Below are 22,221 nucleotides of genomic sequence, written 5' to 3'. Positions count from 1 at the left end.
CCTTGTATGTTATTTGTCGTTTTTCCCTCGCTGCTTTCAATAATTTTTGTTTGTCTTTAATTTTTGCCACTTTGATTACTATGTGTCTCGGCGTGTTTCTCCTTGGGTTTATCCTGTATGGGACTCTCTGCGCTTCCTGGACTTGGGTGGCTATTTCCTTTCCCATGTCAGGGAAGTTTTCGACTATAATCTCTTCAGATATTTTCTCTGGTCCTTTCTCTCTCTCTTCTCCTTCTGGGACCCCTATAATGCAAATGTTGTTGCGTTTAATGTTGTCCCAGAGGTCTCTTAGGCTGTCTTCATTTCTTTTCATTCTTTTTTCTTTATTCTGTTCCACAGCAGTGAATTCCACCATTCTGTCTTCCAGGTCACTTATCCGTTCTTCTGCCTCAGTTATTCTGCTATTGATTCCTTCTAGTGTAGTTTTCATTTCAGTTATTGTATTGGTCATCTCTGTTTGTTTGTTCTTTAATTCTTCTAGGTCTTTGTTAATCATTTCTTGCATCTTCTCAATCTTTGCCTCCATTCTTATTCCGAGGTCCTGGATCATCTTCACTATCATTATTCTGAATTCTTTTTCTGGAAGGTTGCCTATCTCCACTTCATTTAGTTGTTTTTCTGGGGTTTTTTCTTGTTCCTTCATCTGGTATATAGCCCTCTGCCTTTTCATCTTGTCTGTCTTTCTGTAACTGTGTTTTTTGGTCCACAGGCTGCAGGATTTTAGTTTTTCTTGCTTCTGCTGTCTGCCCTCTGGTGCTTGAGGCTATCTAAGAGGCTTGATGGGAGGCTCTGGTGGTGGGTAGAGCTGACTGTTGCTGTGGCGGTCAGAGCTCCGTAAAACTTTAATCCACTTGACTGTTGATGGGTGGGGCTGGGTTCCCTCCCTGTTGGTTGTTTTGCCTGAGGCAACCCAACACTGGAGCCTACCTGGGCTCTTTGGTGGGGTTAATGGCAGACTCTGGGAGGGCTCATGCCAAGGAGCACTTCCCAGAACCTCCGCTGCCAGTGTCCTTGTCCCCACGATGAAACAGAGCCACCCCCTGCCTCTGCAGGAGACCCCCCAACACCAGCAGGTAGGTCTGGTTCAGTCTCCCCCAGGGTCACTGCTCCTTCCCCTGGGTCCCGATGCGCACACTACTTTGTGTGTGCCCTCCAAGAGTGGGGTCTCTGGTTCCCCCAGTCCTGTCGAAGTCCTGCAATCAATTCCCACTAGCCTTCAAAGTCTGATTCTCTAGGAATTCCTCCTCCCGTTGCCGGACCCCCAGGTTGGGAAGCCTGACATGGGGCTAAGAACCTTCACTCCAGTGGGTGGACTTCTGTGGTATAAGTGTTCGCCAGTCTGTGAGTCACCCACCCAGCAGTTATGGGATTTGATTTTACTCTGATTGTGCCCCTCCTACCGTCTCACTGTGGCTTCTCCTCCGTCCTTGGATGTGGGGTATCCTCCTTGGTGAAGTCCAGTGTCTTCCTGTCGATGATTGTCCAGCAGCCAGTTGTGATTCTGGTGCTCTCGCAAGAGGGAGTGAGAGCACGTCCTTCTACTCTGACATCTTGGTTAATCACCATTTACTATTGAGTTGGGTACTCAGATAAGTTTTGAAGGCTTTTCCATTTGGCTTCATACTCACAGGAAAGCTCTTCATCATGGCTCCAAGAAGACCCCCGCCCAACTTCTTCTGGTCCTGGCATTTACATTCTCAGATAAATGAATATCATGATATGTAGAATAAATCAAAGTGAAATGTGTAAGTAGATAACAGAAGATAGGAAGAATGTATATGTTAGTGAAATCAGTGCCTCCCACTGAGAAATCAAATAAGTACTTCAGTGGGTTGGCATTGTTACCTCTGCCAGAGTTTGTTTTTGTCTCTGAAAGTCAGAGAAAAGGCCTCGGATGTGGACTGTGGGGATAGAAATGATTGCAGACTAGAGATGATTGCCTTTATCTTACTAATATGAGCCACCTCTCAGTATTTTGGTATTGTAACACAGTTTCTTTCTCTTTGTTTTTTCTTACCAAAGCCCCCTCCCATCAGGGCAAAGAAGGGAGAAGAGAACTGCCTGTGACAGTGAAAAGAAAACCCTTGCAAACCCCAGAGCTGGCTAACTTCACGGCTTTACCTAGGACCAGCTTCGTTCTGCACTTGGAAGTCTGTCGTGTCACCACCTGTGTCAATATCATATTGTCTGTTTTCCTTTGGCAAATCTTAGGCTTGCTTTTTTAGGAGAAATGTTTTGTTTCCTTGGTCTGGGCTGTATATTCATTTTAATACTTCTATATTAAATTAAACTCTATGGCTTAATTTTTCATTTAGAACAAAAAAAAACTTAACAAGAAGCCACTGCCCTAGTTGGGCGGGAGAACTGAGGGAAGTGCTGCTCTAAATGAGCTCTGGTTTCCTGACCAAAAGGAGGAACATACAAGGGCCCTGAGAATATTTACATATGTAATACCTCAGACACTTAGTTTTGAATTATTGTGGAGAACAAGAAGGTGTTAGAAGCCTGGAGATATTAATATAATCTTCCAAAAAGGGAATTCTATCAACTAGTCCATGTTGATTCCAGGGCAAACTCCAGGAGGCTTTGGCAAAGAGATGGCATATATGCCTCAAAAAGTGAGAAGCACAAAGAGTTTCAGCACACATTCTGAACAAAGACTAAGAGACTTTAGGCCAAGGATTCTCTACCACATCAGATTCATCTCTCTTTTAATACATATTTTGTAGTGTACTGTCCTGAACTTAAAATCAAAGATAATATAACCTTCCTATATAGTTATAAAACAAACATATATATGTGCACACAAATGCCTTAACAGTAACTTAAAGTAAAAATTTTGAAGTGTGATTGTAAAATTTATTCTCATGTATGAATGTTTACGTATGACCATACTGGAAGGCATAAAGAAGTAATCAAGTGGGACTTCCCTGGTGGTCCAGTGGTTAAGAATCTACCTCCCAATGCAGGGGACTAAGGTCCTACATGCCGCAGGGCAACTAAGCCTGCGGGCCACGACTAGAGAGAAGCCCGCATGCCGCAACAAAGAGCCCATGTGCCACAAGGAAAGATCCTGCATGCTGTGACGAAGATCCCACATGCTATAACTAAGACCTGACGCAGCCAAATAAATTTTTAAAAATATTAATAAAGAAGTAATCAAGGGAAGTCCCTGGTGGTCCAGTGGTTAGGTCTTGGCACTTTCACTGCCTGGGCACGGGTTTGATCCCTGGTTGGGGAACTGAGATCCCGTGAGCTGCGTGGCACAGCCAAAAAAAAAAAAAAAAGTAATCAAAAGCTTTTACCAACATGTAGAATCACCATGAATGCAGACTTCTACAAATGTGGACTGTTAGATATATTAGCATTTCTGAATACCACAGTGATGTGGTTTTCAGAAGTGAATGCTTCTTGGTAAAGACCTGAAGTAAACAAAGTATGATCTTCCTGTGGTCTACATGGAAGTTCCCTTCCTAGAAAATTCAGCATGTATTAAAACCATGTTAAAAAATATTCTGTGTTTATATGTAAAACTGACATAGGGGCTAGGCTGAGATAGTAAACATTCACAGGTCTCATGGCAGATCTTCACTGTGCAGAAACTACTCACTAAAATGTTGCAGGATGCCCAACATGCCTGGCCTCTGCAGGTGGCACTTACGGAGCACGACAATACCAAGACCCCAGAGGTGGCCCGGTTGCTATTGGGAGTTTTTCATGGCCTTGTCTGTTAGATGGAAAAGCACAGAATGGCTGGCTGGCCTCATTCAAGGAGTTCAAATCCGTTGGAGAGGCTTACCACTGGGAGAGATGTTTCTAGTGCCTTCCCTACTTCTCTACAGAGAAAAACGAAGGCTGTTGGACATTAGTCTTTTTCTTTCAGTCTTATTGAGCTATAACTGACATATAACATTGTATAAGTTTAAGGTGTACAACATAATGATTTAATATATGTATATATTGTGAAATGATTACCATAATAAGCTTAGTTAACATCTATCACCTCACATAGTTACATTTTTTTTTTTTTGTCTTGTGATGAGAACTTTTAAGGTCTGTTCTCTTAGGAGCTTTCAAATATACAATACAGTGTTAACTGTAGTCACCATGTTGTACATTACATCCCCAGAACTTATTTATCTTAACTAGAAGTTTGTACCTTTTAACCACCTTCATCCATTTCCCTTACCCTGCTTATTGGTCATCAAAATGACTACAGTTGACCCTTGAACAGCACCGGTTTGAACTATGCAGGTCCACTTACATGTGGATTTTTTTTCACTAAATACATATGACAGTACCACACAATTTGAGGTTGGTTGAATTCACTTATGTGGAAACAATACAGAGGGCAGACTGTAAAGATAAACGTGGGTTTTCAACACCTGTGTGGAGGGTCAGTGCCCTTAAACCCTGTGTTGTTCAAGGGTCAGATGTGTTTGTTTTAATTTATTTATTTTTGGCTGCATTGGGTCTTCATTGCTGCACGCAGGCTCTCTCTAGTTGCGGTGAGCAGGGTCTACTCTTCATTGCAGTGCGTGGGCTTCTTATTGCAGTGGCGTCTCTTGTTGCAGAGCACAGGCTCTAGGCATGTGGGCTTAGTTGTTCCGCGGCATGTGGGATCTTCCTGGACCAGGGATCGAACCCATGTCCCCTGCATTGGCAGGCAGATTCTTAACCACTGTGCTACCAGGGAAGTCCCGAGGGTCAGCTGTATTTGGATTAGATGTTCTTTTTTTTAATATATATAAATTTATTTATTTATTTATTTTTGGCTGCGTTGGGTCTTCATTGCTGCGTGCGGGCTTTCTCTAGTTGCGGTGGGTGGGGGCTACTCTTCCTTGTGGTGTGTGGGCTTCTCATCTCAGTGGCTTCTCTTGTTGCGGAGCACGGGCTCTAGGTGCGTGGGCTTCAGTAGTTGTAGCCCGTGGGCTCAGTAGTTGTGGCTCACGGGCTCTAGAGCGCAGGCTCAGTAGTTGTGGCGCACGGGCTTAGTTGCTCCATGGCATGTGGGATCTTCCCGGATCAGGGCTCAAACCCGTGTCCACTGAATTGGCAGGTGGACTCTTAACCACTGCGCCACCAGGGAAGCTCCTAGATGTTCTTTTAAGGTGCTTTTCAACTCTAAGATTTTCTACTTCTCAATAACGACATTTTTGATTCTTCTAATTGTTTTCGTGTTAATAAGAAAACATAATTGCATTAACAAGTGTTAAATGACAATGATGCATAGCACCACTACGATTATTTTCTGTGACCCTTTTCGTTCTAAACCTTCTGGCTAAGTAGTCCTCTTTTTTCTTTGAGCTCATCCACTTTTGACCCTCTCTTTCCTGTGGGGAGCCCCCTGCAGAGCTGATAGGCTCTTGCCTCCACTGGGGCTTTAGAACAGTTGTCATCCGGAGAACCAAACTACACAGTCTACAAAAGAAATCTGCTTTGTAATTTTTCAGTGACTAATTTCCCAGTATCCCATGTAGTATACAAAAAGAGTGAGTATAGACCATGAGAATGTGTGTGTGTTAAAGTTTTATTGTTATCCTGTTTGATTCTCATCTCTTTTTTTTTTTTAACATCTTTATTGGAGTATAATTGCTTTACAATGGTATGTTAGTTTCTGCTTTATAACAAAGTGAATCAGCTATACATATACATATATCCCCATATCTCTTCCCTCTTGCGTCTCCCTCCCTCCCACCCTCCCTATCCCACCCCTCTAGGTGGTCACAAAGCACCAAGCTGATCTTATGAATCAACTCGTAAAAGTTTAGATTTGAATTTTAACTTGTCTAATACCAAGTTTTATTTTTTCATTTAAGGCTATTTCTGATGCTTGGAAGCTATCCTTTCAGCCGTAAGGATGGTAATAAATCTTTGCCTCCCACAGTTCAGACCAAGAATTTACTGCAACAAGGTAAACAAAACAAGTATATACACATAAATAAATATATGACATCTATTTTTCATGTTTTTCCCCATTTCCTGCCCTGTGTATGTAGACTTAATTCAGACTTAATGTGCTTTCACCCTCATTGTTTTAGAGTCTACCAGATGATATTTAGGTAAGCATGGGTCAGACTTCACCTCTAGAGTCAGACAGCACCGTTACAAGCTGCGTTGTGACTCATTTTGTGGAGGGTTCTCTTCCCTTTGACAATAAATTTTAATTTCACTCAAGGTCAAAGTGAAGGTAGAAATTCTCTCTCTCCCATGCTGTTGTTCTTGCTAACTTCTCATGCTAGAAATAATGGCTTATATTTGTTATATGGATTCCTTGTTCTTTATTATTTGAATTAAACTGCCTCCCCTTTTGTACAAAGCTGGATATCTTCCACAGTCCAATGCAGGGAGTAAGGATACTCCAAGGGGAGAATTGAACTTCTTCCCCAATTTGGAATTTCTGCACACAGCACATTATTTCAGGTTCCCAGATTGTTAAGCTGACTCCTTCAGACAAGGATATCTTAAAATTTCCATTGGTTATAACAAGTATTGGAAACATTAAAAGGGAGAAAGGAAAAAGCTACTCACAATCCCACCCCTAGCACATTCACTGTTTTAAATTTCCCATAGTGTTTTGTGGTCCTTGTCTCTGTGCAAACTTTTTTTTCCAAGTTTCATCATTCATAGATTTACAAGAAGTTCCTTTGTTATGCCTTCCTAGGGAAACTCTTATAATTGATAGAGTGCAAATACAAAATTGAGAACTTCAGTGAACATCTTTATTTTTCCCTAAATCTGTACATTTTCATCCTCTGAATTTAAAAACAAAAAAAACCCCAAAACCCAAAAACAATCCAAAAAACACTTGTAAATCTGCCCCCTTTTCACAGACATGTTATTTTGAAGGGATTTTTTTGTTGGTTAGGCAGAGTTTTATTGCTCATTTTTTAAGGATGGGCAGTATTTGGGGACACAGTTGCCCTCAGCCTTTGACCTGATCTTGGATGCCTGCCAAAAAAAAAAAAAAAAAGAAAACCCCAGGAAAATTTGATGTAATAGAGGAAATTTCAAATGAGGAACTTCAGATTTTCTTTAAAGAGTTTTCTTAGAAGTGACAAGTTGTTGAAAACTAGTTGTCTTCATTTGGATCTCATCAAATCAATGTGTCTCATTTTTGTCATTAAATCTAGATATCAGCTGATGGTTATGAAGTAGAAAATCTCATCTCTGAAGACCTCACAAAGAGAAGTCATGGTTTTAGGACAGAGTATTTCATTAAGCCACCAGTCTATGTGACAGTTTCCTTTCCCTTCAATGTGGAAATCTGTAGGATTAACATAGACCTCACAGCTGGGGGAGGCCAGAATGTCACTGGCCTGGAAATGTATACATCTGCCTTGTCCAGCAGAGTGTCTTGGAATACCCCCGAGTGCCAGACCCCAGGCCCAGATGAGCCATCCATTCCGGACAAAGAAGCGTTCACTTTGGTGGGCAAAGTCTTGTTGAAAAACCAGAGCCAAGTGGTGTTTAGCCACAGGGGCTTCAAAGCCAGGCCACCTTTTGGCCCGATGGAAGCCACACTCCCCTCCCCTGCTGTTGTGGCCCAGGAGCTCTGGAATAAAGGGGCTCTTTCTCTTAGTCATGTGGCCCATCTCAAGATTTGTATCACCCATGTGACAGGCAGTGGTATCCCTTGTATCAAGCGGTTGGAAGTATGGGGTCAGCCAGCCAAAACCTGCTCTCAGGAGGTGATAGACAGTGTTTTGCTGGTTGCCTCAGAGAGCCTCCCTCAGGACTTGTCTCTACAGGCCCCAGCCTTGCCCATGGAGAGTGACTGTGATCCTGGGGGCCAGTCTGAGGGCCAGCAGGCCCCCTCCAGCCTACTGGAGCTGGCTGAGGTAATTCGGGATGTACCTGAAGAGTTCCTGGATCCCATCACCCTGGAGATCATGCCTTACCCCATGCTGCTGCCCTCAGGCAAGGTCATTGACCAGAGCACGCTGGAGAAGTGTAACCGTAGTGAAGCCACATGGGGCCGAGTGCCCAGTGACCCTTTCACAGGAGTAGCCTTTACTCCACACTCCCAGCCCCTGCCTCACCCCTCCTTGAAGGCCCGGATCGACCATTTCCTGCTGCAGCACTCCATCCCTGGCTGCCACCTGCTTGGGAGAGCACAGACTGCATTGGCAGTGACCCCTTCTTCCATTGCTCTGCCCTCTCAGAAAAGGAAGATGGAGCAGGGTGAACATGCCCCAGACAGTAGCCTTGGCTTAAATGCTTCCTGTTTTTCTACCACAAGCCTTCTGGTCTCACCCACTACCTCAGAGCACACTGCTAAGAAAATGAAAGCTGCCAGTGAGCTCATGGATTGTTCAACAGGTAATCCCTCGTCTTATGTCCAAGCCGTCGTCATCTCTACTCCTCCCGGGTGACACTTGGCACTTGCCCTTTGTTTTATGCTTTGCTGGCTTAAATTACACCAAAACTTAACTGGCTTAAAGAACCACACATTTATTATCTTACAGCTTCTCCAGTCAGGAATCTAGGCATTGCTTAGCTGGTTTGTCTGCTTTAGGGTGTTCCAAGGCTGCTATCAAAGTGTTGGCAGGGCTGCAGCCATCTCAAGTCTTGACTGGGGAAGGATTCACTTCCAAGGTCACTCGTGATTGTTGCAGGATTCAGTTCCTTGCTGAATTGTTGCACTGGGGGCTTCACTTCCCTTTTGTCTGGTGGCTGGATTCTGCCCTCAATTCCTTGCCATATGGGCCTCTCAAGGGCAGCACACAACATGGTAGCTGTGTACACCAGCATGTGCAGACAAGTGGAAGTCAGTCTTGTAGAACCTAATCACAGAGTGACATTCCATCACTTCTATTGTATTGTGTAAGAAGCAAGTTACTAAGTTCAGGTGGGATTCATTGGGGGCCATTTCAGACACTCTCCCACACCATTGATTCCTATTTTATTCAATGTATTTACCCAAGATTGGTGGTTGGATTTTGTCTAATGTCTTTTCAATATCAGTAGAGATGATATTATGATTTTTCATCCTTAGATCTTTTAATACAGTAAAGTACATTAATAGGCTTCTTAATATTGAACCACTTATATTCCTGCAAGAAACTCCATTTGGTCATGCTGCTTTTAGTGTACTGCTTAATTCTGTTTGCTAGTGTTTTTATTTAGGATTTTTGCCTTCACTAATGAGATTGGACTGCAGCTGTGTGTGTGTTTGTATGTGTGTGCACGAGTACACATCATCATCTGTCAGGTTTTGGTATCAATGATTTGCTCCATAAGAAGAATTAGGAAATTTTCCTTTTCTAAACTCTGGAACAATTTAGTAGTATTAGAATCATTTACTCTTCCTTCCTTCCTTCCTTCCTTCTTTCCTTCCTCCCTTCCTCCCTTCCTCCCTCCCTCCCTCCCTCCCTTCCTTCCTTCCTTCCTATCTGTCTGTCTGTCTGTCTATCTATCTATCTATCTATCTATCTATCTATCTATCTATCTATCTGTCTATGCTGGGTCTTAGTTGCGGCATGCAGTATCTCTGTTGCTGCATGCGAGATCTTCGTTGCGGCATGCAGGATCTTTTTTTCTTTTTAGTTGCGGCATGTGGGATCTAGTTCCCTGACCAGGGATCGGACCCGGGCCCCCTGCATTGGGAGCGTGGAGTCTTAACAACTGCACCACCAGGGAAGTCCCTCATTTACTCTTTACATGTTTGGTAGAATTCCCCTGTGATTTTCATTGCTTGGTGCTTTTGGAGATAGCTCTTTGACAACTTTTTCTTTTTCCTTATGAAAACTAGTCTGTTTAGATTCTATCATTCTTTTTTTTAACATCTTTATTGGAGTATAATTGCTTTACAATGTTGTGTTAGTTTCTGCTGTATAACAAAGTGAATCAGCTATATGTATACGTATATCCCCATATCCCCTCCCTCTTGAGCCTCCCTCCCACCCTCCCTATCCCACCCCTCTAGGTCGTCACAGAGCAGCGAGTTGATCTCCCTGTGCTATGCTGCAGCTTCCCACTAGCCATTCATTTTACATTTGGTAGTGTATATATGTCAATGCTACTCTCTCACTTCGTCCCAGCTTCCTCTTCCCTCCCGTGTCCTCAAGTCTGTTCTCTACGTCTGCATCTTTATTCCTGTCCTCCCACTAGGTTCATGAGTACCATATTTTTAGATTCCATATGTATGCGTTAGCGTATGGTATTTGTTTTTCTCTTTCTGACTTACTTCACTCTGTATGACAGACTCTAGGTCCATCCACCTGTATCATTCTTTAAAGTTCCTCTCTTAGTCTAAAAGGCTTATGCATATAGCACACTTAAAGGTTACGTATGTGTCTTCTCTGACTTTGAGTGTAAATTTTAGTTAACAAGACCCCCAGAAACTCCTGGAAGCATCTGAGGTGCAGTGAGGCAAGATGAGGAGAAAGGTACTTAGACCTTGATATTTGTGGAGGTCTCCAGTGGTGTTGGCCTTGACAGATTTGTTGGTGACACAGGACCACGCTGACCAGTGCTCCTTCAAGGCCTCAAGCGGATATCCTATGTCCTACATACTGTAGACCAAACATTCCACTCCCCACTTTGGGGTACTTCTATGGTGCCACTTTGGGGAACCCTGCTATCAGGCAGATCTCTAGGTCCTTTCTTCGGCAGCTGTCCCCATCTCCTGTTACCTTCACCCTCAGCCCATATCCAGAGAAGGCCCTATAGATAGTGGAGTGGGCAGAGTGAGGTCTTCATTATTCCACTCGATAATAACTGCTTTGCTTTACCTAGGAAGCAAGGGGACACGAACACCAAGGGAGTGCAAGCCAGTGGCCCTGCAGAGTTGAGGGGGCCCTAGCAGGGAGGAGATGGGGAAAGAGCAGACTAAGGCTGTTGGGGAGGGCATGGGGGCAAGGAGCAGGGGTACAAAACTGGGCGTTTACTTGCCCCAGTCATTTCCTTGGCAGGCAGGGAGGCCTTCAGAAAGTAGGGTACAGTTCTACAGGTGAGCCAGGAGGTGGCCCAGGCCTGCCCAGCAATTTGTACAGGAGGAGAAAAGCTAGCACAGAGTCCAGGAATCCTGAAAGCAGTGTGGGATGGGTAAGAACTGCCAGGGACCCCAGGGCTTTAACTCCTGGTGTCCTGTCGTCACAGTCTATTAGTAGACATTAGGGAGGACCTTCTTTATGTTTGTGTCTATTTGAAGTTAGAAGTACCATTTGTGGTTCTCAGAGGACTTTGTGTTTTGGTCTTCGCTTTTGCCAAACCTCTCTGGATATTGTGGTCTGTGCGTCTCTCAACAGGTCCAGTATCCCATGAGCAAAAGCTGTCACAAAGCTTAGAAATTGCCTTGACGTCAACCCTTGGCTCCATGCCCTCCTTCACAGCTCGGCTGACCAGGGGACAGCTCCAGCACCTCAGCACAAGAGGGAGCAGTGCTTCCTGGAGGCCAGGCTCCAGCTCGGGTAAGAGGGGCCGTGTCTATCTCCTCAGAGCCCTTGAACAGTATGCCGGGCCATGCCTCTGAGGCTCTGTGAACCTCTATGCCCAGGCTCCTTAGCTCCAACACCCAGGCCTTTCCTTTTCCAGGGGGAGTTCAAGGGCTGCCTATGAAGTTTAACTCTTCACAAGAAAGTCTTTCTTTAGTCAATTCTTAGTAATTCTGTGGCGTTGGGGATTGGTATTTTTTGGTAAGATCTAGTGTTAATTACTCTGTCCTGAGGACTTTTGTTTGTTTCTCCCTTTTTGCTTATTTTTCTTATGTAGTCTGTCTCTCATCTGACATCTGGGGTACTTTATGTAAATGTGGAGGGTGGTTTCAAGTTGAGTATGTCATCTTCATCCCTTCCTATTAACATTTTCACCAGTATCTTAGAACAGTGATAGCTTACTGTGCTAGGTTTTGCCTAAAATGAACCTGGGACCACAACGGATGATAGGATCGGTTAGGATACAAAGTGAGAGAACCTGGAGCATTTTTTACAAGATGAAGTCTGGTGGGGCTAATGATAAGGTATACACTTGCTTCCTCCTGCCTATCCAAAGTTAGTCTGTTCTCTTATTGCCTGCATCCCAGGCCATCTTACCTTTTCTGCCTCTTGTCCCCTCCACCCCCTGTCTCTCTGATTATGTTTCCATCCTAATCATTCCCAGAACCTGTCTTGTCCAGGTGACCAGCAATTTCCATGACCCCAAATTCGATGGTCACTTACCCTCTCAGCAGCGTCTCTTGTGGCTAATCAGCTCTCCTTCCTGAAACACCTTCTGTCTTGGCCTTCCAGATGTTATGCTCTTTTTCTCCCCATTTTCAATGGTCTCTCTTCAGTTTCCATTGCTGATTCTTCCTTCTCTTCCAGACTCTTGTCTTAGACCCTCTTCTCTATACTCTGTGTCACTCAAGTGAGAGCCCACTTGGCCTGTGACTGCCCATATTCACCTGTAGCTCCTTCCTCTCCTTGGAACTCAGATCCTGACCTCCCTTACAGCTTCTTGGCACCTCTATGTGGGAAACTCATGGATATCTTAAGTGAATTTCTAACTCAGAACTGCAGGCGCCTCCAAAGGTTTTTCCCCATAGCCCCCCATCATCCAGTCAGTGGTAAAAGAGCAAGCATCTTCTACCCTGTGGTCAAGCCCATAACATCGAGGTCATCCTTGGTTTCCGTCAACATTCCTGACATTCTATTCATCATCAAGTCTTGTTTACACAGACTCCAAACTAGATCCAAAGTAGATCTCTCTACTTTCATCTCTACATTTCTCTCTCTACTTTCATCTCTACTTTCATCATCGTCTTGTTTACACTGCTCCAAAGTAGATCTCAGGGATGTCCTCTCTGCTCCATTACTCTTGCTGCTACCCTGGCCCCAGCTCCTGCACTGCTCCCCCAGATTCCTGTAGCAGCCTCTGCTGCTCCTCCACAGTCACCCTTGCCTTGCCCATCCTCCTCCTCATAGGAGCCAGAGGGATCTTTTTATGTAAGCCAGATCATGATACTCCACTTCTTAGAATCCTTCCAGGGTATCCCGTTGAACTTGGAATAAAATATAAATTGCTGCCTGTGAGGTCCTGCATGTTCCAGCCCTGCTCCACCCTCCTCTGCCACTCTCTCACACATCACACCTTTGTCTTTTCTGTTTCTTTAATGGACCAGCCACTCTTTGTACTTGCTGTCCCTTTCACTCATGCATGGCTGGCTCCCTTTCATTCTTATGGCTCTTCACCCAAAAGGTCATCCTTGCCCTCTCCAGATGGGTGTGGATTGGGGAAGAAAGAGCAGCCTCCCTAGGCAAGGGCCACGAGAGAAGAGCAGCAGGTATAGCTTGGGGAGGGGGGGTGGCAAGACCTGCCCACTGTGGCCCTCATTCAGGAGACCCTGTGGGAAGCATGAAGGAGAGAGCCTGCAGCACAAGAAAGGGATTGATGGGTCAGGAGGGGAGTTGCTGGGCTACAGGGCTAAAGAGACTCAGGTGCCAGGCTCAGCAGGCAGGTCTGCTACAGACAGACCTCAGCCCTGCCCCTCTGGTGACCGCCGTCCCCCCTTGACCTGCCCAACCTGGGCACCTCAGACCATTTTTTGCTTTTTCTTCTTGTCACATCTCACCTTTCTTGCAGTTTATCAAGGTTGTCAGGGTGAGCTTGTGCCTTGCTCTGACCTTGGCAGCCTATCCAGGGGAAAGTCCATCTTGCTGGGAGAGCAGCAGGAAGGGCCCAGTGCTGCCCAGTAGCCCTCAGAAGCCAGCTTTTCTTGAGCATTCATTGGAGCACCGAGATTTGATTATGGAGAGGAGGCTCCCCAGATTCTCAGGCTCCCTGGCATCCTCTCCTCCCAGATCAGTCAGAGGTGGCCTAGGGAGGGAGGAAGCCAGGCTGCTGAAGGGATGCAGGGTAGGGAAGCTTCTTGTCCTACTCCAGGCACATGCCCACCTCCAGGATGGAGCCTGGACTGGGGGCAGCTTTTCCTAACCCTGGCCTATTTTCTTCCCTGATTCACCAGAGCAGCCTGGGAGCATCCTGGGCCCCGAATGCACATCCTGCAAAAGAGTGTTCTCTCCCTACTTCAAAAAGGAGCCCGTGTACCAGCTTCCCTGTGGCCATCTCCTGTGCCGGCCCTGCCTGGGTGAGAAGCAACGCTCCCTGCCCATGACATGCATAGCCTGCCAGCAGCCATTCGCCAACCAGGACATTCTGCGGGTTCACTTCTGAGTGACTGGCCTCAACCTGAGAAGACCCATCGCTGGGAGGAGCTGAGGAGGAGCGAGTGGGGGGTCAAAGCTCCTAAGGTCTGGCCAGGCCCCAGGCACAGGGGGGCCTCTGCTTTCTCGCGGGCTTTCCCTTTGTCTCCTCCCACAGCGTAGCACATGGGCCTGCGGAGTGAGGGGTCAGGGAAAGGGCTCTCCATGCCCGCTCAAGTGGCAATAGGATAACAAAGCCATAGTTTGAGCTGGGAGGGATGGGGGAGATGTCCCTGCCCTCCCGTGCCTCCCTGCCAGCACCCCCTGCCAGAGCCCAGGGCCTGCTAGAGCCAGCCCCACCCTCTGAGGCCCCCCAGGTCGTCTGCACATACCCCTCAGCCTACAAGGTGGAAGTGAATGTGGCTTGGGATCTCAGAGAGAGCCTCCACCTTCAGTGTCACCCAAAAGTGGAGCATGGCAAGGATCTGTGGAGTGAATGACTCAGCCCCTCTGACTGGCAGACCACTCCGAGCCTTAATAAAGCAATGGTTGACGTCTGCTGTGGGCTTCCTCTTGTCTGTGTCATCATACTCCTCTACCCCACCTGCACCCACACAAAGTGGGACTGTCACAGGGCAGCCGTGAGCAGTCACTGCAACCCAGTCAGATTGTAATTTGAGTCAATGGCCTGAAGGGACAAGAAGTTGCATTTGCAGGTGCATCTGATGCATGAGGGTTTGCAGGTGGGTGTGCATGCCAATTGGGAGGGTTGAGCAGCTCCCTAGGCTGGTGACGGCTTGCTTAGCTGCGTGTTGGCAGAGCTGCACTGCCCTCCGAGGGGAGAAGGTACCTTTTCTGCATGGGGCCTATTTCAGCAAAGATACTTGTGGATAGATTGCATTTTTTTTTCCCATTCAAAATTTTGGAGTCCCAGAGGGAAAATAAGTATTCCTATAACTGTTTACTGTATGGAGTAGATCCTAGTCATGGAAGAATATCCGTGAGAAAATACACTGTGCTAGTCTCTGTTCCCTCTGAGCATGTTTGGGAAGGAGGAGCACAGCGATGCTTCTTATTTTATTCTTGAGATTTCATCCCAGCCACCGGTGGACAGGCTGCGGGGGTCCCTCAGGCCACTCAGGATACTGAGCCACCTGCTCTCCGCTACTCCCACAGGCCTGCTGCCTCCGCTTTGCTCTAGTGGGACCCTCCAGGGCAGAGGCCAGCGTTCTCTCTGGCTTCCACACTTTGCTCACAGGGCAGAGAGAACTATAGTTCTTACACTAATGGGGGAAGGAGGGAGCTTATTAAAAATTCCATTCTTGGACTCCAGATCGTAAGAATTTAGAGATCTGGGGTTGAGGTTAGAGAATGTGTTTTTAAGAGTTCCTAGAAGGTGTGTATGACCACAAAGGTGGCTGTGGAGAGGCAATCCCACCCTCCCCTCTGCCTCCTGGTGACACTTCCCTTGACCCCTCCGCACATGAGCCTCCAAGGTCTGCATTGGTGGGCTTTCCTCTTGGCTGGCGAGGCTCCCGTGTGTCCTTTGGCTTTAAATGTCTGGGTCAGTTCAGATTATTGCCTTATCTTCCTTGTGTGCTTGTGTTCTAGGAAAAGCCCCACCGTTGCAGCAAAAGCACTGCTACAGAGGGGAGGGCAGTTCCTACCCTCAGCCTGTCATGGGCTCAGGGTAACAGCCTAGTTCCCCAAGAGCAAGTTCACTGCTGGGAGGCCTTCCCTCTGGGGTTTGTCTCGTCTCTCCCAACCTGGGAGCCTGAGGAAGCCGCCAGCGTGGGGTCAGCATAAAGCGCAGAGTGCCCAGATGAGGGCAGAGGTTCCTCCCCTCCTGCAGGGGGCCTGGTGATCTGCATTTTGAACAGGCTTCTGCTCCCCAGGTAGCTCTGGGAGGAAGCCAGGCATGGGAGCCCCTGTGATGGACAGGTGGAGCCATATCCACATCCTTGGAAATGCATCCATTTTTATCTTAAAGAGTCCCCTAAAATGAAGTGGTCTTTTCACCACCCTTGCCAGAAACACACAAAGCACTGCTGGGCTCTGTTTCTCTCCCCTAGAAAATGAGAATAACTTTTCTCTTGCTGCCAACTAGACTCAAAGGATAGTTTGTTTCTCACCAGAGCCCAGGGCGGGCACAAAGCAGTTAACCAATAAACTCAAGGAGCTGGACTCTTGACTCTGAGAAGACTCGGGACTGCAAAGCCTTGTGACCCCACTGCCCCCTTGCCTGACCACAGGGTCTGTGGGGGCACATGTCCCCTTTCCTGTAGCATTTACTCAACAAAAAGTCCATTTGGGGGCACGCAGCCCTGGGCCCTTTGAGAGCAGGAAGCTGGGCCCCAGCGGCTGGTCTCCAAATCTTCATCCCCAAGGTGCAGAGTGAAGCCTTGCCCCACATCCTGGCCGTCCCCTTGTGGGGCCAGGGCCCCAGGCCTTGGCTACTCTGCCCTCACTCATGCTCGCTCTGCCTTCACCCTCCAGCCCCAGGGGCAGGCAGAAAGGAGGGCCACTCAGAAGTAGTCCTGAAGGTAGAAGAAGTAGGAAAACCGAATCACCAAGAGGAGCAGCTGCTCTGTGCCCGGAGTACTCCATCTCCAGGCGTCTGCGTCTGGGTCCTGGAGCTGAAAGGCTCCCCCATCCCCTCGTCAACCCTGCTTCCTCCCGTGGGTCTCCAGCCTGAGGCCACTCAGCTGCTGGGTGCTTTTCCATTCCCCAAGAAATGGTCCTCTGCTGCCTGGCTTGCTGTAAGTAGGTCTGCAGACAGAGACCTGCCCCTGGAGGGACCCCCCTGACAGGCTGCCGGGCTGCTGCTCACCTCCCGTCTGCAGTATTGTGATGCTGGGCTGGCTGCCTGTGTGCTGGCCACTGGGGCAGGGGCGGGGCTGCTGGTGTGCTGGGCCCTCCCACGGAGCTGCCCTCTCCCCTCTCCAGCCCACACCGGCCTGCTTGGCTGCTCAGTCCACTTACACAGGCAGGATCTTTCCTTCCAGTTCTAGGCTGGAAGGGGAGTGGCTGGATTGGGAATTGGCCAAAGAGGCACTGGCCAGTAGAGTGGCTATTTAAAGTAAATAAAAATAACTCAGTTCCTCAGTCACACCAGCCACATTTGAAGTACTGGATAGTTACATGTGCTAGTGGCTACCCTGTTGGACAGCACAGATACAGAACATTCCACCGTCAAAGAAAGTTCTATTGGACAGTGCTGGCCCTCGGTGTTCCCCTTACCGCTTAGGAACTTGTCTCCCGGGAAAGTAAGGAAACACCCCTACACGGGGGTGGAGCTTGTAACGGAGAACAGGACAGTAGGGTAGAGAATCAGATGAGCCCGCACCTTGCCGGCCACCCCCACCCCCGACCTGGCAGAGGCCATGCCCCCAGGCTCCTCCCTGCTGTAATGCGCTCCCTCCCTTACAAAGAGATGCCTTGGCCCAGAGGGTGACAAAATCTCCAGAGTGGCACAGGGAGGAGGTGAGGAGGAAGGAGGAAGAGGCAGCCATGTGGCAGTTGGCAGGTTTTTTCCACCAAGGTTTGCATCAGTAACAAGGTAATGCTACCCATAGCCATACTACTGAGAGATGACCACTCAAACATGGCTCTCTTGGCTCTTTTCCCTTCCAATATTTTTTTATAAAGAAAAAGAGACACGTGTATGTACTGTGTGGTTCTGTTGCCTGCTATTTCCCTTAACATTATTTAATGGACATTTGCCCTCATTACACACTATTCTTATTATAAAGATCATTTTGAAGAACAAGCCAGAATAACTAGAAAAAAGCTGAAAATGAACAGTTTGATTTGGGGGTGGGGAAAACTAACCCATGAATACACAGACAGAGCAATGAAAAAAATTTAAAAATCCAGAAACAGGCCCAACTGCATATGGAAATTGGGGCAGGGGGCACCTCTCAGTAAGTGGTGCTGGAGTCACTGGAAGAAGGAAACCATCTAAGAACTAGAAGAAAATGGAAAATGAGGAAATTCTTGTAAACCTGGAAGTGAGAAAAACTTTCCTGAATTCAGAATCCACATATAGTTAGGGGAAAGATTGATAAATTTGACTACATAAAAAAACAAAAAAACCCTCTTACATAGAAAAAGAAAGCCACCATTAGCCAAGTAAAAACACAGATTACAAACTGGGAAAATACAATATGTAAGTTGTATTACAATGGTTAATATTCCAATATATAGCTTCTAAAACTAAAGACACACAAAGAAATGCAAATGGCCTTTTAAGCATGTCAAAAGATGCTCAACCTTGCTCATAATATGATGAAATAAAAAATAAGCCTGAAATACCATTTCTTGTTTAGCAGATTGGCACAAATCTCAAAATTTGGCCACAATCTGCTGGTGAGGCTGTGGGAATGCAAGGGGTACACCCTCTGTGGAGGAGAATATCTAGCAAAGTTACATACGCATGATCCCTCTGACCCAGCCATCTCACCTATAGGATTCTAGCCCAAAGATTCTTTGGCAAAAAAGACAACAATTCCAACCCTACCAACAGGCAGCCTGAGCAGCCAGGGCTGGTCTGGGGGGCTTAGAGCCACGTCATCCCCTGTGGAGTGGCCAGCTGTGTCCAGAAGATGGGCCCAGGAACAAGTGGTTTGCACACACATGATTTTGCATGTATTATCAAGGAGGAGATTATAGAGAATTTGAAGCCCATCCAGGTATGAAAAACAACAACAACAAAAAAAAACCTTTTCATTCAGAAGTCTTTCAGGTGGTCCAGTGGTTAAGAATCTTTCTTGCAATGCAGGGGATGCCGGTTCAATCCCTGGTCGGGGAACTAAGATCCCACATTCCAAGGGGCAACTAAGCCCGCACGCCACAACTAGAGAAGCCCGAGCACCACAACTAAGACCCGATGCAGCCAAAAATAACAAATAAAAATAAATAAATAAGTCTTTTAGAAAGTTTCTATATATTGAGCATGCCGTCCTGGGAATTGTGCTAAGCACTTCATACATATTATCTCATTTCATCCTCACAACTCTCAGTAGGAGTAAGCCGAGGCCCAGTTCCATGAAGAGCTCATCTGACTGACTCCAAGGTCACCAACTTAACCCCTGAGATGCTCTGAAGGTAGTAGAGGCTGGCAAAGATCAGACTCAGGTCCCCTCTACAGGGGTGGCCTGGATGTTGTCACCACAGAGCCACTAAAGATCCCTCCATTGAACGGGAGCCTAGTGCAGGGAACGGGTCACTGCCAGCACTGATCTGGTGGGAGACCACCCAACTCCACGACCTACTAGAACCTTTCCACTTGGGCCCAAGTCCACCATGAGACCCAGAACTAAAGAAACAAAAAAGTCTATGGAATAACAACTCATGACCAAGCTACAGCACAGCTTTTGAAATTTCAAAAATATTATACCTCTAGGCACAAAAAATAAAATAATTCCCTTCCCCCCACTACCGCCAATAAAGACTCAGCAGCATTAACTTCCTGTAAATGGATACATCTTCTGGTTGAAATGAAAATGGAAAAGTACCTGTCACGTACAATTACTGAAAGAGGTGAGTGTGGGAAGGAGCAAGGAGACAGATGGAAGAGTGGCTCAGGAATGGTCTCTGGCAGGCTGCGGCCAACGGCAGTGGGTGCTAGGATCCCGAGATGTGGTTGCCATGGTACAGACAGCAGCTCCAATTGTGCGATGTATGTGGCTGAGGGAGAAAGAGAAAGAGAAACTGGGTGACGGGGAAACAATAACCAATGAGCTCTATGTGGTCCTGGGCGGGTGGGCAGGCATAAGGGATGGACAGACTGGGGGACAGTCCCGGGAAAATATCAGGAAGCAGAGGTAGGAGTAGGGAGGAAGGGGGGCTGCTGACACCCTCTAATGTGGTAAGAAGAACTGGGTTTGAAAAGAGAGGGTCTAGAGAATGAGGGTCAGGGAGGCAGAGACACAGCCTGACCTCCGCCTCCCATGATTCCTCATATTCTCCCCTTGGGGCCGGGGCCCAGACATCAACTGTGACTCAGCTGATGAAATGCAACCTCATGGCTCATTAATTAGGAAGCCTGTAATTAGCCTGTCTCAGAAACCAGGATCCCCCAGAGAGAGCCCCTCTCACCTGCCTTCCTCTCCCTCCCACCCCAAGAATGAGATCAGGCTTGAGGGGATCTGGCCCCTGGGAATGAGGAGGGGAGAGGGAGCATGAACACCAGGGGTAAATGAGATGCCGAGGCATGCGTTTATGCACCAGGCGGCCTTGGCAGACTGACCTTCTGTAATGAGATGGCGGAAATGATGGTAAGTGCCTCAGCCCCTGAAAGTTTCCTCGACTCAAGAAACCTGTGGGCAGGTTTGAGCGGCCTGGGTGGACCTGTTCAAGCTTGGTCTGTTTAAGGCCTGCAAAGCTGTGGCCCACACGGCTCAGTCATGGAGTGACCTGGAGCAAGAATACAGATTCAGCCGCCAAAACGCAGTTTCACATGATACGTGATGTCTGTCAGCAACTCTTCTTCAAATTCCCCCTTTATCCTCCCATCTACCTCCTGCAGTCCTTTTGTGCACCTGCTCCCATACCTATTTTTCCAGTGCTCCCTAGAAACATCTATTCCAAACCTTAGTCTTCATCCTTTCCTCCTGACTTCACACCACTGGGACGATTTCAAATGATTGGTTGCCAATTATTCAGCGCTCCTCCCACCCAAAGGGGCACTTTGTTCCTTCTCTTGACCCTGGACAGGCTTGTGGCTGCTTCGACCAATGGAGTGTGGCAGCAGTGACCCTACGAGATTTCTGAGGCTACCAGTCTGCTTTGTTTGCTGGAACACTCACTCTTGAAGCCTTGAGCCACCAAGCAAGAAGTCCAACTATCCCAAGGCCACCAGGCTGTGAGGAGCCACACAGAGAGGCCACAGGCAGGCAGGCACTCCAGTTGGCAGTCCCAGCTGGGCCCAGCCTCTAAGTCATCTCAGCCCAGGTGCCCAGGCATGTGCATGAAGAAGTCTCCAGATGATTCCAGCCCCAAGCCATTCACTCTTTCCAGCAGGGATGCCACACATTGTGGGGCAGAGAAAAGGTGTCCTTGCTGTGCCCTGTTGGGACTCCCGGCCTTCAGAATCCATGAGCATAAAGAAATGGTGGTTGTCTGGAGCACTGCATTGTGGGTGGTTTGTTACACAGCAGTGGTAACAGGAACAACCACAAAATCCTAGACAATTGCTGCAGAGGGGTCTGGAGAAGGAAGGGGAGAACCCGGGAGCTCAAAACCAGAATCCTCTTAGCAGAGAGGGGAGGGGAAAGCCTGAAAATATTCCTATGCTAATATTTTGTACCTGACCGTGGGCAGCCAGCACAGAGGATCCTAATGCTCCCGGGCTGGCCAGCACACTGACTTGGCCATTTACTGAAGAGCCAGTGAGGGGCCTGATGCAGGGTCCTGGGGACACAATGATGAAAGAAACACTGTCTAGTGGGGCAGGGAGATGGGGAAACACATGATTAAGGGATGTCTAGGTACGGTACTACATCAACCTGCAAGGAGAGTCAAGTCTGCTAAGGTCAGGGATGGGGGCAAGAAAGATGGGACTCTGGTACTGATTTCAGAAAAACATCTCAGTGGATTTTGGGGGGAGGCATCCGCTGACTCTTCATAATAGCATCCTGATTTTCTTTTAAGGCACTACCCTTCCCTTTCTCCATTGGCTACAGACTGAGGGAGCTTTAAGGAATGGACATATGACTCTCAAGAACATGAGGGGCAGGTAGGATTGGTCAGGAAGGGGCAGAAGGCAGTGAAATGGGTGTTTACACCCTGGTTTGGACCCTGGTGTCCTATGACAGGTGAGGAGGAAGCAGCTGAGTTGTTGGAGCCATGTGCCTACTGAGGGCAGGGCTCTGGCAGACTCAAGGACCATTAATGTCTAAGACCCAGACAAGAGAAGCCCTTAGAGGGCCTTCTCTGGCTCTCCTTAGGGTGAGACCAGGGGACATGCCCACACAGAATCTGTGCACTGAGGGTTGTGGCCTGGAACCTGCTGCCTAACTTTCCCATGACTGTATCTATGGCTGGAAGAGTCCCCTTCCCTGGGTCTGTGGCCCAGGTGGACTGCCCCTCAGCTGTG

At 47.5% G+C, this 22,221-nt stretch overlaps 1 protein-coding gene across 11 annotated transcripts in view; it reads left to right on the top strand.

Annotated features, from left to right (window-relative positions):
- Positions 1 to 14,681, top strand: part of UBOX5 (U-box domain containing 5) — a 41,579-nt gene extending 26,898 nt beyond the window's left edge. For 4 of the 11 annotated variants that reach the window (XM_082359108.1, XM_082359107.1, XM_082359103.1 and 1 more), the window contains exons 2-5: positions 5,820 to 5,914; positions 7,134 to 8,322; positions 11,253 to 11,414; positions 13,946 to 14,681. In XM_082359108.1, coding sequence (XP_082215234.1) covers positions 5,861 to 5,914; positions 7,134 to 8,322; positions 11,253 to 11,414; positions 13,946 to 14,154 — 1,614 coding nt within the window. In that variant the 5' untranslated portion in view covers positions 5,820 to 5,860 and the 3' untranslated portion in view covers positions 14,155 to 14,681. Of the gene's footprint in view, positions 1 to 2,022; positions 2,186 to 5,819; positions 5,915 to 7,133; positions 8,323 to 11,252; positions 11,415 to 13,945 lie in introns of all 11 variants that reach the window. The other 7 variants (XM_082359109.1, XM_082359106.1, XM_082359099.1 and 4 more) reach the window with 5 other exon arrangements.
- The last annotated feature ends 7,540 nt before the right edge of the window (positions 14,682 to 22,221 follow it).

This window comes from Balaenoptera borealis (genome assembly GCF_965194805.1).
Source record: "Balaenoptera borealis genome assembly, chromosome: 16".
NCBI lineage: Eukaryota > Metazoa > Chordata > Mammalia > Artiodactyla > Balaenopteridae > Balaenoptera > Balaenoptera borealis.
This window is presented reverse-complemented; position numbering and strand designations above follow the sequence as displayed.